General features: G+C 45.5%; 1 protein-coding gene across 1 annotated transcript in view; it reads right to left on the bottom strand.

Moving 5' to 3' along the window:
- TM6SF2 (transmembrane 6 superfamily member 2) overlaps positions 1-14,901 on the bottom strand; it is a 92,404-nt gene that overhangs the window by 35,717 nt on the left and 41,786 nt on the right. The window contains exons 4-5 of the mRNA XM_082268200.1: positions 12,808-12,911; positions 7,329-7,411 (exon numbers count right to left, since the gene is read on the bottom strand). Coding sequence (XP_082124326.1) covers positions 7,329-7,411; positions 12,808-12,911 — 187 coding nt within the window. The remainder of the gene's footprint in view (positions 1-7,328; positions 7,412-12,807; positions 12,912-14,901) is intronic.

Raw genomic sequence — 14,901 nt, 5'->3', positions numbered from 1 at the left:
TTTACAAACCTAAGACTCTGGGAGGGCTAGGGAAGCCGAACATAATTTATTATTGCAAAGCAGCGCAGATAGCTTCTCTTGCTCAACCTTTTGTAGGTAAAGCTGCATCACTCTGGACCTTTATTAAGGTAGCAGATACCGACCCAGTCTCACTCTCTTCTTCACCTTGGCTCAACTACGCCCTAAGCCTTTAAATCCTGTCCTGTCCCACAGTGTCGCTGTATGGGATTCTATAAAATACTCAGCCCAATTGATATCACTGCTCCTCCCTCTTCTTGAATATATTGTCCTTTATTCCCTCTGGAAAGTACTCAGAGCTACCACTGGTGGCGTAGCATAGGTTCAACGACAGTCTGGTCTATATAGTCTACTCAGAGCATCGTCACCTTCCAATATCTCAGGGATACGTATGACATTCCAGACTCTGAGAAATTCCACTAGCTCCAATTTTGTCATTTATTGAAATCCTTGACAAAAATCCATGATTGGTCAACAATCGTGACGGCATTTGAAACCAGATGTCGGACATCTCCCATAACCCAAGACCTTATCTCTTTATTATACTCCATACTAAACAACTCTTACTCGCGTGTCCCAACTTACTATTCCAACTGGGAAAGGGAGTTTGATGCCACGCCAACCCCTGACACTTAAAAAAAAAAAATGTGGGACGCATTATTCCGCTCCTCCCGTAATGTAACCACTTTAGAAAACTCCTTCAAAGTTTTGTCCCGGTGGTACTTTACTCCGGCCAGAATTGAGAAATGCCTCCCTACTTACCCTTCTACGTGCTTTAAGGGATGCTCAGATCTAAGAGATATGAAACATATATAGTGGACATGCCCTAAGGTCAAAAAAGCGTGGGTCTGTAACATGGTCAAAATGTATGAAAAGACCCCAGGGAGGCACTTCTACACAAACGAATAAGAGGTGCTACCAAGCGAGAGCATACTCTTGTGTCTCTCATGTTTTCCGCCACGAAACAGACATTTGCAAAAGCGTGGTCCGATTCTCAGTTTTGACAATGTGTAAAATCGGGTGCACGGTACACTGGTGAACGAGAAATTGACAGCAATACTAACTGACACACATGAGAAATTCTTACATATTTGGCAGCCTTTGCTAGATTACTACTCGTTGAGGCAACCGCCTACATGCTTCCAAGGAACCGTAATCTACATGATGTGTTGACATATCCATAGTGAGCCTCCGGAGCAGAAAAGGCTTCCTCTTCCCTTCAAAAACCCCTCTACCTTTCTTTTCTTCCCCCTTTCCCTTTTCTCGTCTTAGTCGCTTACCTTTCCATCTTTCTCCTCTGATCCTCTCCACCTTGGTATTGTCCTTACGCCTATGAGTAAGAGTGGTACCCCCCTTTTTTTGGGGGGGGTCTCATGGACGACAATATTGTTTTTGCTAACTCTAAGACCCCCAGGTGAAGGGCCTTCTTCAGAAACAAAGTGCATCGCATTTAAAAGGAGGGCTCTGATAACTAATTACCGAACAATTCAAATCTTTATTGATCAATAGTTTTTCATGTCTCCATCATTGTTTAAAGTTCAATATCTGCAGAGAAAAACTTCTTGTTTACATTTCCGCATAGTATTTTTTCCTTGGTAAATGTAAATTTTTCTTATTATTTCTAATAAAATTCAAGTGAAAGAAAAACTGCTGAGCAAATACCCTGTGACAATTTGCAAAACCCACCATTTCATACTCCTGTAGTAATCCTGTCTGCCTACTCACCTGCCTGCCTCTCATTTAGGCCACGGCTCTCTCCCTCACTGGGGACACCAGTAACTGGGCATGGTCTCCTTCGGGGGGGGGGTCTGCCTTCCTACCAGCCTGCCTTTCATTCAGGCCACGGCTCTCATCACAGGCATTATCTTCATTGGGTTCTGGAAAAAAAAAAAAATCTACCCCCTCTGTCAGGAGGGGTGGGGGGGGGGGGGAGGTTGGTGTCTGGGGTGGGGGGGGGCCTCACTAGCATATCACTCTGGTATATATTTCCTGCTCCCTGGCACCCATGGCATGCTGTTTTTATACTTAGGGGGTCATTGTTGCTGCCTCTGTTTTTTTTTTTTTTTTTCCCCCATTTACTGATTGCCTTATTTCTCCAGGATCACGACATGTCCTTCAATGCCGGTATCAGGTACTACTGCCAGGTTGCAGGTTCTTCCATTTGTTTTACTCCACGGCTCCGCCTTTCATGTAGTCATCACAGACGCCCCTCCGGCGTTGCCCATAGGCACTATTGGCCAGTCTTTACATTTATCACCACTGGCCCTCCACATACGTCCTAAAGTCACCTCGGTGTGCTATGTACCGGTTTGTCTTGGTCCCTTTCTATCACGCATCATCATGCACGCATCACACCTTTTCAGTATGTCACCATCAGGTACCACCCGGTTCCAGTTGCTTCAGTCATCACTGCTTTCACCACCTCCGTACATTATGACACTTGCATATCATTTCTTGATCTTCCTCATGGGTACTGTTAATCGCTGTTTGCTCTGTCAACTGTGTTGTACTGTCGTCATGTGTTTCGTTCCCTTTGTCAAGCCCCCTCCCCGTAGGGTGAGTGAACTGGCTGTTAGGGTTAGGTGCTGGCCTTATACCTCTCCATCATAGCTGGTCCCGCGAGGCCAACTTCCCAATCTCAACACGGAGATTCTTCGCCCCTCGGGCCAAACCATAGTTAGTGCCTCGCTTCACCCTTCTCATGGGTTTATAGTTAGGGCCTCACCTGTCACGGCCACATGCTTTTGATTCTTTACGGTCACCGAGAGGCCAACCTTCCCGCCACCACGCTAGTGGCTCATGCCCCACATCCAAATCATAGGTAGAGCCTCTCACCTGCCGCTTGGCATCTAGCAGGGCCTCACCTGTCACGGGGTTGTTACGTTTTTCGCCTCAGGCACTAGCTAGCCAGCCAGTTTTGTTCTTGGGGCTCTCACGGTTTGTTAATTGGACTTTGGTGTTCTATTTGTTTCTTTCTACAGCGTGCCTCAAGGAGCCATCCTGGACGAAGGACCTTCTCCCCCTTCCACACCAGCCAGGCCTGGCACCCCCATCAGATCTGGTACCCCCAGGGGTCAACGGAATCCATCCCCGCTAGACTCCTATGGGTCCTGGACCATCCCTAAAATCTCGGCGGTCCTACGCCACAGGGGAATCCCTTTCCCGGCCACGGCTAGGAAGGCCGAACTATTTAAAATCCTGCCGGAGCATCCGGAAAATCCTGGACTGGGTACCAGCTCTCAGAGTAGTGGATCAGTTATGCAAGGGACTCTGGACTCTATCTTGTCTTCCCTGCAGTCCATCGGTGATAGACTGACCAAACTGGAGGACGCCAGTCCAGCCCACGGGGTTCCTCCTCCTCCTTTACCGTTGCAGGCTCCCACTCCTGTTAGTGGACAGGGTAGGCCCCCAGTTCCCCTCTTCGGCAGCATCTCCCATCATTACCCCGGCGCACATGGTCCCCCCAGCCCTCCGCAAGGATATCCTGGAGGGAAAGGACGTAAACCTGGTGGCTCTCCTTATTGCCTCCCAAGATGTTATAGAGAACAAGGTTTATAACTACGGGGATTTGTCCGTAGTGATGAAGGCCAGAGACCCTAGGCTCAATAAAAAACTGACCATTCCGGAGTTTGTCCTGGCCTTCGGGATTTACAGGGATGTGTTATGTTCTGTATACTCACATCGACAGGAGGAGTTGGATCTCTATCTCCATAAGGTTGTTGATCTGGGCCACAAGTACGGGGGTTTACGTTTTTTGATTTCCATAAATCGGTTTCAGCCAAAGCAGCGGCAACCTTGGCACAATTTAATGTGCGGTCCGATTGGAGCCTCTTGGACACTGAGCTTTTCTGTAGGCACTTTGCAGGCTTGGTGCCACCCTCTTGCACCACATGATCCTCCACCTTGCACTCTGCCAACCTTTGCCCCATGGAGGTCGAGCCCTCCACGTCCGGGGTCTTGGGGGGGGGGCTGGCAGACCAGAACAGAGTGGCCTCAGAGATGAACTGGGTCGCCCGATCGTTTATTTAGGCAAGGCCCAGGTCTGCAATAATTTCAACGGGGGGGCCTGCAGTTTTAGTGCTTGCAGGTTGCTCCACGTATGCTCGATTTGCTTCAGGGCTCATACTAAGTCCATGTGTCCGTCAAGGCTTAATCCGAAGCAATGACTAACCGGAGTCAAGATTGATGTGCTGGTCTTTTACTTACAGTCTCACCCATCTCCGCACCTGGTTGAGTATTTGGTTCAGGGGTTCTCGGGGGGGGTTCCACACGGGGTTGGTGTCTCTACTCGTAGGGTCACTGGAATGTCCCAACCTGCTGTCTGCCAGGGAGGATCCGCAGTCTGTGGATCTTCTGCTCAGGAAGGAAGTTCAGGAAGGTTTCATGTTAGGCCCCTTAAACTACCCCCCCCCCCTTCACCTCCTGGCGTACAAACCCCATTGGTATCGCCATCAGTAAATACTCAAATAAAAAGCATTTAATCATTGACATGTCGGCTCCTCATTCTTTTGCTAACCCTAGCCTGAATTCCCTTATCCCTTCAGCTGAGTTCTCTCTCCACTATACCACGGTGGACAACGCCATCCAAGCCATTTTGGGGGCAGGTAGGGCTGCATGGCTCAGTAAGACAGACATAGCCAACGCCTTCAAGCTGTTGCCCATTCACCCCTCTTTATGGCATGTTCACGGTGTTAAGTGGAGAGGGGAATATTATTTTGCCATTAGACTCACGTTTGGGTCCAACAGTAGTCCAAGGATTTTTGATACCTTCGCAGAGACGCTCTGCTGGCTTCTTCTTAACATCACCAGGTGCCCCACGGCTTTGCATTACTTGGATGACTTTTTATTGGTTGAACATGGCAACTGCAGCCCCGTCAGTTTGAGGAGCACCATGGCCTTGTTTTCAACCCTAGGGGTCCCTCTGTCACCAGGCAAGACGATTGGTCCTGTCACCAGGTTAGATTTTTTGGGTATCACCTTGGATTCTGTCTCAATGCAATCCAGCCTTCCCGAGGACAAGCTTAGGCGCATTCGCAAGGTGGTAGGCAGGTTCCTTGAATTGGGGACCTTCTCGAGGAAAGATCTGCAGTCATTAATAGGGTCTTTGAATTTTGCCATGCGCATCATTCCCCAGGGCAGATCCTTTATTTCCCGGTTGCTGTGTTTATTGCCAGGTCTTCCGGAGGGCGTTGTCACTCACTTCCCCTAGTCAGGGCGGACCTGGCCATGTGGGTGGAATTCCTGGAGAATTGGAATGGCATATCCATGTTTATTCCACCTATCTCCACCCAATCCCCTGTTTTCTGGACGGATGCAGCCGCTAATACTGGGTTCGCAGCCATCTATGGGAACTCGTGGTTCAGGGATCATTGGCCGGCTGAGTCACTTTCCTTACCCGCTTTCTGCGAGACCTCGGCTTTGTTTGAGATCTATCCTATAGTGGCGGCAGCTTTCACTTGGGGTAAGTGCTGGTCAGGGATGGCAGTCAAGTGTTTCAGTGACAATAGGGCAGCCTGCGACATCATTAACAAGGGCCGGTCTTCATCCCTGACTATCATGAGGCTGGTTCGCAGGCTGACATTGTTGGCAGCCACCTTCCGGTTTTTTCTTTTCTGTGAGCACATCCCAGGCCACTCCAACTCAGCTGCTGATGCTCTTTCCCGGTCTAAATTACAGGTGTTCTTCAGCCTCCACCCGACAGCCGACAGATGCCCCACTCGGACCCCGGAGTTCAAAGAATTAGTCCTGGACTAGCCCGGATTTTGGCACATGGTCGTGAATTGGCCCGGATGGCCCTGTCGTCGAACACCAGGAGGGCTTATGACAGAGCCATGTCCATCTTCCGGAGGTTCTCAGCAGAGTTTGGTATGCACGACCACTCAGTCCAGACGATGGTCGCCTTCGCAGCTTTTTGCCACCTCCAGCTCAAACTGTCTGCCAGTACCATCAAGCTGTATCTGTCTGGCGTACAACATCATGTCCTGACGTACCAGCCAAACTTGTCTCCCTTTCTCGGAGCTTATCCGATAAAAAACCTTTTAAAGGGTATTGGCAAAATGGATCGCCACACCCCGGTTAAGCGGCTGCCAATAGAAGGGGAAAAATTCCGGGCTCTCTCCGATTTATTAGACACCGTCCCTTTTGAACCCATCACTAATTTAGTCATCAAAGCCGCCATGTACCTGGCCTTTTATGGTTTTCTCAGACCCGGAGAGTTCACGGTGGCTTCTCTATCAGAGGGTCGCTCTTGCCTCCTCAAACGGGATTTGGTGAAACTTGGGGATCAATATGTCCTGACACTTCGGTGTTCAAAAAACAGGCAGGTGAGACACCCTTTGTCCATCCCCTTGTAGCCATCGCCAGGGGGAATAATTGGTGCCCTGTCAAGGTCCTGGACATTTACGTGGCTCAATCCAGGAGCTCTCCCAGCCACACACCACTATTCTCGTTGCTGGGCAACCCCTTACCACGCCTAAGTTTGTGTTTTACATCCACACTCTGTGTATCAGACTAGGTTGGGACCCCGCCTCTCACTCAGGTCACTCCTTTAGGATAGGCGCAGCGTCAGCTGCCTCCGGCAACAACACGCCAGGCCACATCATCAAAAGGCTTGGTCGGTGGGAATCTGACGCTTTTCAAATATACATTCCTCACCCGGAGAAGGAGTTGAGATTGGCTTTCAGTAGGCTTGTGACATGAATTGTTTGTTGAATAAAGTGTGTTCTTTTGCTTCCTTTTTTGCCCTCTTTATTTACAGGCCTACACCCTTACGTCGGTTCTGGCACACCACACCAACCTTTTCCATACTCAGGTTATCCATCATTAATTTATCGACCACAATCGCTGTAATCTCGAAAAAAGGTTAGTATTATCTATATCAGTAGAAAGCTTCCTATTAATTTCTCTAGTCCAGTTAGCCATAATCTGGGCAAGAGATAAGGTGGATATGGCCAATTGCAAGACAGGGCCTGCAAGAGCAAACGGCACTGCAAAAGGATCATGTGTGTGCTACATCCATGCCTTATCACATGTGCACTGCATATGGCATCAAACAGATCAGAATCTCAACCTAGAAGGAACATGTAATATTTCTACAGGTACTTAAATTATTTAATGTAATCCCTGCACAGCGTGAATATAATAAATGTTAAGATGAATGTGCATTATTTTTTTCAATCATTAACCAACAGGAGAGAGACAGCTAAACAGATATTTTCGCATAGGCATGTATATATTATTTAACTGATACATCCCCTGGATGCTTAACCCATTATTGTAGAAAGGTCTGACAAGTGATAGAGGTGTCTTACCAATTACATTCCCAGGCAGAAACACCAGCATGCTCATGAGTAGAGAACCCAACCAAAAAAGGCCAACGGCTTTGTAGTTTGTCCTACAAAAGGGAAAACCAGAAATATCTTCTTCATTTAGCTGAATCATCACATTAGAAATATGACAATCAATGCGTCTGACTGTTTAAAGACTGTCAAATTGTAGTAATACATTTTAGTATGATGTCCATATGTATGCTTACTGATGCTAAAGAACCATCAAAGCAGGTCAATTTTCTAACTTAATTTGTGTGCAGATGTTTACAGAGAAGTTTTGTATGTTGTGCCTATTTTTTTCATTTCTGGCAGGTAGACACTGCAAGACCACAAAACATACCCTTATTTTGTGCAAATCCTATAAAGGAAGAGTCCAATCTGTATCTATGAAGAAACCCTAAGCTGCTCCGATTTGGACTACAAACACCTTCCCCTCTCCTGTTCTCCATATTATAAGGAGAAAGGGTTCTGTAGTCCTCAGACTAATAAGAATGAAGGACATTATCAGATTACAAGATTTCTGACAGAATGAAATATTTTTTTATTTTGTTTTGTTTTGCACTTATTGAACAGATATAACAATGTTTTATTTAGCAGACAAAAGGGAGCAGATGAGTTAATTGTTAGGGTTTACACTGTAAAATGGTCCTCTGTACCAAGGGAAAGCTCCACTATGCAACTCTTGATTTTTTGACAAAAGCTGAGAGCTTGCTCACCACTCCTATATCTTTTTTGCATAATTAGGCTATCCATACCTAGGGATCAGCAAATGTGAGTAAATTCAATTTGCAGGGCATTCGTCAAACCCATTGTTAAGTCTGAATATTGGGAAATCTGTATCCCACTGAAGTTTATTTAAGGGGGCGAATCTGGATAATCAATTAAGGCCATTTTCAAGGCTAATAAGTGAGAAATTGTTAAACAAAGGGCATGATAAGCTGGGCATTGAAATGGTGAATATGTATCAATGACAAAAAAAATAAAAATACAGTGGGGAGAGGGCCCTCCCATTTGTTAAATTTCAATGGTGACATGGGAAACACACCAATCCTTTCTGAACCAAGAAAAAAAAAATAGAGTGTACTATTTCATAGACAATAACCAAAAACATTGTACAGTTGATTGACAGTAAATAAGCAGCCGTATTAGATTGCAATTTACCCACTTTACGACCGCCCACTGCAGATGTACTGCGGCAGGCAGCCGCACCTGCGCATACCGCCGTAACTGTACGCCGGTCGCGAGCAGGAGGCTAGTGGGCTTGTCAGCGGGGGAGCCGATGCAGCGGGCAGGCGGCTCCAATTGCTGCCCGACACCCGCGATCGTTCCCTGCCGAGAGAGAAGAACGGTCAGCTTCTCCCTGGAATGATCATAGAGCCCCTGTGATCTTTCTATATAGGAAAACTGGTCTCTATGATCATTTCACAAGCCACGCCCCCCCACAGTTAGAATCACTCCCCTAGGCTCACATTTAACCCCTTGATCACCCACAATGTTAACCCCTTCCCTGCCAGTGTCATTATTACAGTAACAGTGCCTATTTTTAGCACTGATTACTGTAGTAATGTCGCTGGTCCCCCCCCCCCCAAAAGTGTCAAAAATGTCAGTCAGGGGTCCGATCTGTCCACCGCAATGTCGCAGTCCTGCAAAAAAAAAAACGCAGATCGCCGCCGTTACTAGTAAAAAAAAAAAAAAAAAAACACAATAAAAATGACATATAAATCTTTCCCGTAGTTAATAGACGCAATAACTTTTGCGCAAACCAATCAAAATGCAATTTTTTTTCCCAAAAATATGTAGCAGAAAACAAAATTGGCCTAAAATGTTAAAAAAATTTGATTTTTAAATTTTTTTTTTGGGGAATGTTATATAGCAGAATGTGAAAAATATTGATGTTTTTTTCAGAATTGTCGTTCTTTTTTGTGTATAGCGCAAAAAATAAAAAATTTGCACAGGTGATCAAATACCACTAAAAGAAAGCTCTATTTATGGGAAAAAAGGATGTAAATTTTTGTTTGGGTAGAGCGTCGCACGACCGTGCAATTGTCAGTTAAAATCAGTTAAAGTCACGCAGTGCCAAGTTGAAAAAAGTGGCCTTGTCATTAAGGGGGCAAATCCTTCCGGTTTTAAAGTGGTTAAGAGGGAAAGATGAGGCATGTTTAATTAAGCAATTTAACCACTTTAGCCCCGGAGGATTTTACTGCTTAATGACCAGGCCCTATTTTGCGATTCGGAACTGTGTTATTTTAACGGACAATTGCGACACTGTGCGATTATTTTTTGCGCTATAAACAAAAAAAGAGCGACATTTGAAAAAAAAAAAAAAAACATTTTTTCACATTCTGCTATATAACATTCCTAAAAAAAAAAAAAATGTAAAAATCCAAATTTAACATTTTAGGCCAATTTGTTTTCTGCTACATATTTTTGGTAAAATAAATCCCAATAAGCGTATTTTGATTGGTTTACACAAAAGTTATTGCATCTGCTAACGGGAAAGATTTATGTCATTTTTATTGTTTTTTTTTTTTTTTACTAGTAATGGCGGCGATCTGCAATTTTTTGTGGGACTGCGACATTGCGGCGGACAGATCGGACCCCTAACTGACATTTTTGAAACTTTTGGGGGTACCAGTGACATTACTACAGTAATCAGTGCTAAAAATATGCACTGTTACTATAATAATGCCATTGGCAGAGAAGGGGTTAATTGTATTAGTGATCAAGGGATTAAATGTAAGCCTAGGGGAGTGATTGTAACTGTGGGGGAGTTGGGCTTGTGAGATCATCACAGAGACATGTGATCCTATATAGCAGGATCACTTAGCCTCGGATCACTTCAGGGAAAATGACAGGCGGCTGTGTTCAGGGAAATTGACCTGTCTTCAGGGAAAATGACAGGCGGCTCTGTGGCCATCAGAGCCGCCTGTCACATGCACTGGCTCCCCGGCTGACGAGCACTGGTGGCGCGAGCTCGCCCCCTAGAGTCTCCTGAGCGAGCGACGTCAGTTTGCCCAGGAGCGGCCGCCTACCGCAGTAAATCTGCGGTGGGCGGTCGTCAAGTGGTTAAACTAAAAAGAGTATTATTTCACAGACAATATCCACAAGTATTGTACAGTCAATCTCTAATTTAATAGTGCAGTGATTTTCTAAACAATATCTTAATATAAGCTACCAAAAAGTTAAGATCAAATTCAATATTCAAACCACCTGGGGTCAACACCGTAGTTTCATAAATCCACCAGGATTGCCTTTTACTTAACTGTTTTGTAATCATTTCTGGCCTAGCACTGGTTTATTTTTATAAAATGAGCTGGTCCATAGTGTCAAGGCACAGGGCAATTCATCTTCTTTTTGAAAACTACCTGCTGAGCAGAAAGCATACTTAAAAAGCACACTGGCTGCATGGCAAGCCAGAAGCTCTAGAACATCTTATGAAAGCGCAGGACAGTGATCCAGCATAAGCACCCAATAGTTCATAGGGTCATCACTTCGAATAGTGTTCATATCCACCCTGGAATTCAATTAGCTTGCAATCATATGGTTTAAGCATTACACCTGGCTACCAAGCCTGTCCTCTGTGGTTGGAAAAAAAAAAAAAAAAGCATAGTTTAGGCAGCCACTACTACTCTTTCATAATGATCTGAGAATTGGAGGCACGTTCGGCATGACGGGGGAAAATGCTGCCAAGAGGTTCTTCAGCAGGACTTTAGCTAAATGGTGTATTTTCTCCATCTGGGACTGTATCATGAGATCTGATTTTTTCCCCTTGAATAGGGTATCCAAAAGGGTGGCCACTCAGTAATACTCCATCTGTTTCATTGTCTCAATCCTGGGGTTCTTGGCAGGTATTTCAGCATGAATGAATCTATATTCTACAAATTGCCTGCAACGGAAGACCTCGATTTCTCGATGTTGCTGGGGACAACAGTATCCTCAACTATCTCATTCCATCAAATAACAATTCCCAGGGTTTTGGAAGAAATGAAACATTATCAACGGATTCCTCTTGGAGGCAGTAAGCAAAGCATGTTACTGGCCCTGGGACAGCAGAAGTCCGCCCCTTCCTCCTGGTGTGGTGCATCCATTACCCAGTCCATGACATCATGCAGTGTGTTCTCCAACAGGAACACCAGAAGGGTCATGTTTTTTTATTATTTTCACTGCAGCATTCTGGTCGTGTCTACAAGTGGTGACAAGATGGTACATGTGTCCAGAGACAGGAGCCACTTACGTTGTGAAAAGAACCCCAGCTTTCTAGAGCCTGCTCTCATCCTCAACTCACACAGAACATTGTTGATGGCACACTACTGCTGGTTCAGCGGCTGCAGCATTGACAATGTCGAGTTCAAGTGTTTGGCAGTATCACATATCACACAGTTGGCAGGCAGCTTTAATTGTAATAAAATGTAACTTAAATGTAATACACACATACACACTGAAGCACAGCAGCTAAAGAGCAACTGAAGTAGTTGTTGAAACATTTAAAGTAGTCCCAGAAAGGGCTGTTAGAGCATTGTAAAAACAGAGGGGGGTACATAAAAGTATGAAGTGCACCATAGTGCAATTCAAGCTAATCTATACCAGTAAAACACAGTGAATATGGGGGGTACACACGATACACACGAATATATGTAGCATATCACACTGAAATTAAGTGTAATTTAGCACTCCAGGTCTTCAATACATTCTGACAAAAGGATGTGGATAACCTGGACTATAGTGAGGGGATTGGACATCATTATTGGCTGTTCTAAGCCACTTGAACACAGTTCAAAGGCCAGGAAGTGCATTATTGGTAACTAGTTGCTATAGTGAAGAATGGCCGCATTAATTCATTGATTTCCCAAAACACATACGAGTTAGGTTCATCTCAATCTACTCATGTTCCATCTGAATCCAAAGCTCAACCCTACCCATAACCTTGGGTGACAAATACAGAGATTCAGGAGGCAGGATGGGGGTTAGTGAGCCCTATATTTTTGCAGCCACAACTAAAGTCAGGCTTGCTACTAAAAAAAAAAACAAAAAAAACACTACTATGGGAGGAAAGTTTTGTTTTAAAGAAGAACTTTAGGTATGGTATATTTTTACATAGTTACATTGGGTGGTGAGGTCACGCTCTCCACCTTGCCCAATGAAGAACGCTTTGCATTCATTCAGTACATGCAAAGAATTCACTGAATGGCACCAATGCTGAGCAGCAGACCTTTTGTGTTCACAATGCATTAGACCGGCCACTCCAGACAGGACCCGGAGGCAAGTGGAGGTGACTGAGTTTACTACAGTGGTTTTTAGCTTCCAGGGGCATTGGCCAGGTATAGTAAATATATAGTTGCACTGATCCAAGATGGATCAACGTAACTATGCAAAAATTTTCAATGCCTGGAATTCAACAAAGATTGTATCCTTATCAGTACTGCTGTTTGAGTCATTCAAAAGCATAGCAATATTTTCTTACCCACGAGAGATTGCAGCTAGCATAAACAAGTAGAGCAGGTAATGTACTGTCCCATCCCACAGACAGATGAGCATTCCATGTGCAGTGCGTAGGTATGGCTCCCCCTGCAGGAATAAAATAAATATACTCTAAGACCTTTAAAACACATGCATTTTAAAATGTGTCAAAACATAATACATTAAAATGCAAAAGGAGAGAATGGGACCTTGCTACCAACATGTCCATCACAAGGACATTATTCATTTTTTTGTGAGGTGGCTTTTCGGCGTTGGAAAGGTAGTTTTGCAATGCAAAAAAATGGGATTTTTGACTTACTGTAAAATCCATTACTCTGATGTTCACTGACGGGGACAGCTCCTTTTCGTCTTGACCACTGGGTTATACTGCCCCCTACAGGAGTAGGACACTAGGCAGGAAAAAGCTTGACTACACCTATGGGCCAGTCCCAGGGGGCATACTCCTACTCTCAGCTTTAGGCACTCAGTTTTGCTACAAGCAGTGTCAGAAGAAAGCCAACTCCACATAGGGGGTCGGTGCTGTGTTCGTCAATGAACATCAGAGAAGTGGATATTACGGTAGGTCAAAAATCACATTTCCTCTTTCATTCATTGGCAGACACAGCTCCTTATCTTCTTCACCTATTGGACGTCCCAAAGCAGTGTCAAACATGAGGGGTGGGAACAGCAAGAAAAAATTCCCAAGGCTAATCGTAGCCAACCAGGTAACATGGAGCTCAACAATAATAACTGGATCTCACCTGAAAAAAAACAATACACCCTTAAAAGTGGACCAGGTCCTCTAAACAGCAGCCTGTAAAACCTTGCAGGTAAAAGAAGTATCCGCAGATGCCAACACATCCACTTCCAGGTGGCCGCCTTGCCAACCTGCATCAGTGACGCTTCATGACGGAAGGCCCAGGAAGCACTAAGCACCCTAGTAGAGTGCACTTTAACAAGGAAAGGAGGAATCTGACCATTAATTGAATAGGCCTGAATTACTGTCTGTCCTAACCATCTGGAAATGGTTGCAGCAGAAGGGACAACTGTTTCCAAGGTCCGTCCGTGAGTACAATTAGTGAGTCTGACTTCCTAAAAGACTCCGTAGCTGCCAGGTACACTAAGTGCCTGAACCCCATCCAGGAAATGCAAGGCAATTTCCTTAGGATGTTCAGGTCTAGCACAAAAGGGAAGGCAACACGATGTCTTCATTCAAATTGAAAGCAGTGACGACCTTTGGAAGGAACGACGGACAGGGGCGAAGAACCACCTTATCTCTGTGAACCAAGTAAGGTGCATGACAAGACAAGGCTGCCAGTTCCGACACCCTGCGCACAGAAGTAATAGCCACCCAAAATGCCACCTTCTGAGGCAAGGGAGGCAGGGGAACCTCCCGAATATTTTCCAAGGGAGGTTTCCTGAGAACTGACTGTACCAAACTGAGGTCCCACAGCGGCAACGGAGACTGCACTGGAGGAACCAAGTGTCAAACTCCCTGGAGAAAAGTATGCACCAAGGAATGTGTGGCCAATGGACGTTGAAAGAAAACCGCTAAGGTATAAACCTGGACCTTAAAAAGGGTACTCAAGGCCAGGTGCTGCTCAACCCCTGTTGGAGGAAAACCAAGATCCAAACCAGTGAAAAGGAGCAAGGATGAACCCCAAGAGACTCACACCACGCAATGTACATCTTCCAATTACATTATGTTAGATCTTCCTAGGAGGTAGATTTTCTAGCCTTTAACATCGTAGGAATCACCAATTCAGACAAGCCTTCATCCTTCAGCAGCTGGCTTTCAACAGCCAAGCCATTAAAGCCAGCGACTGTAAAGCAGGATGGAAGATTGGTCCTTGGGACAGCAGATCTTCCCTGAGCGGAAGTCTCCAAGAAACATCGGCGACCAGCCGTACCAGATCAGCAGACCAAGACCGGCGAGGCCAGTCTGAAGTCACTAGAAAGACTGGAATACCTTGTGCCTCTATCCTGCATAGGAGTCCTGGCAGAGGTTGAGGGGGGGAGGCGTAAATCAGACGATACTGACCACAAGGAGCCAATAGTGCGACTGTGGCGACGGCCAGAGGATCCAGAGACCATGCCA

Source organism: Pelophylax lessonae, assembly GCF_965119305.1.
Source record: "Pelophylax lessonae genome assembly, chromosome: 1".
NCBI classification, from domain to species: Eukaryota; Metazoa; Chordata; class Amphibia; order Anura; family Ranidae; genus Pelophylax; species Pelophylax lessonae.
This window is presented reverse-complemented; position numbering and strand designations above follow the sequence as displayed.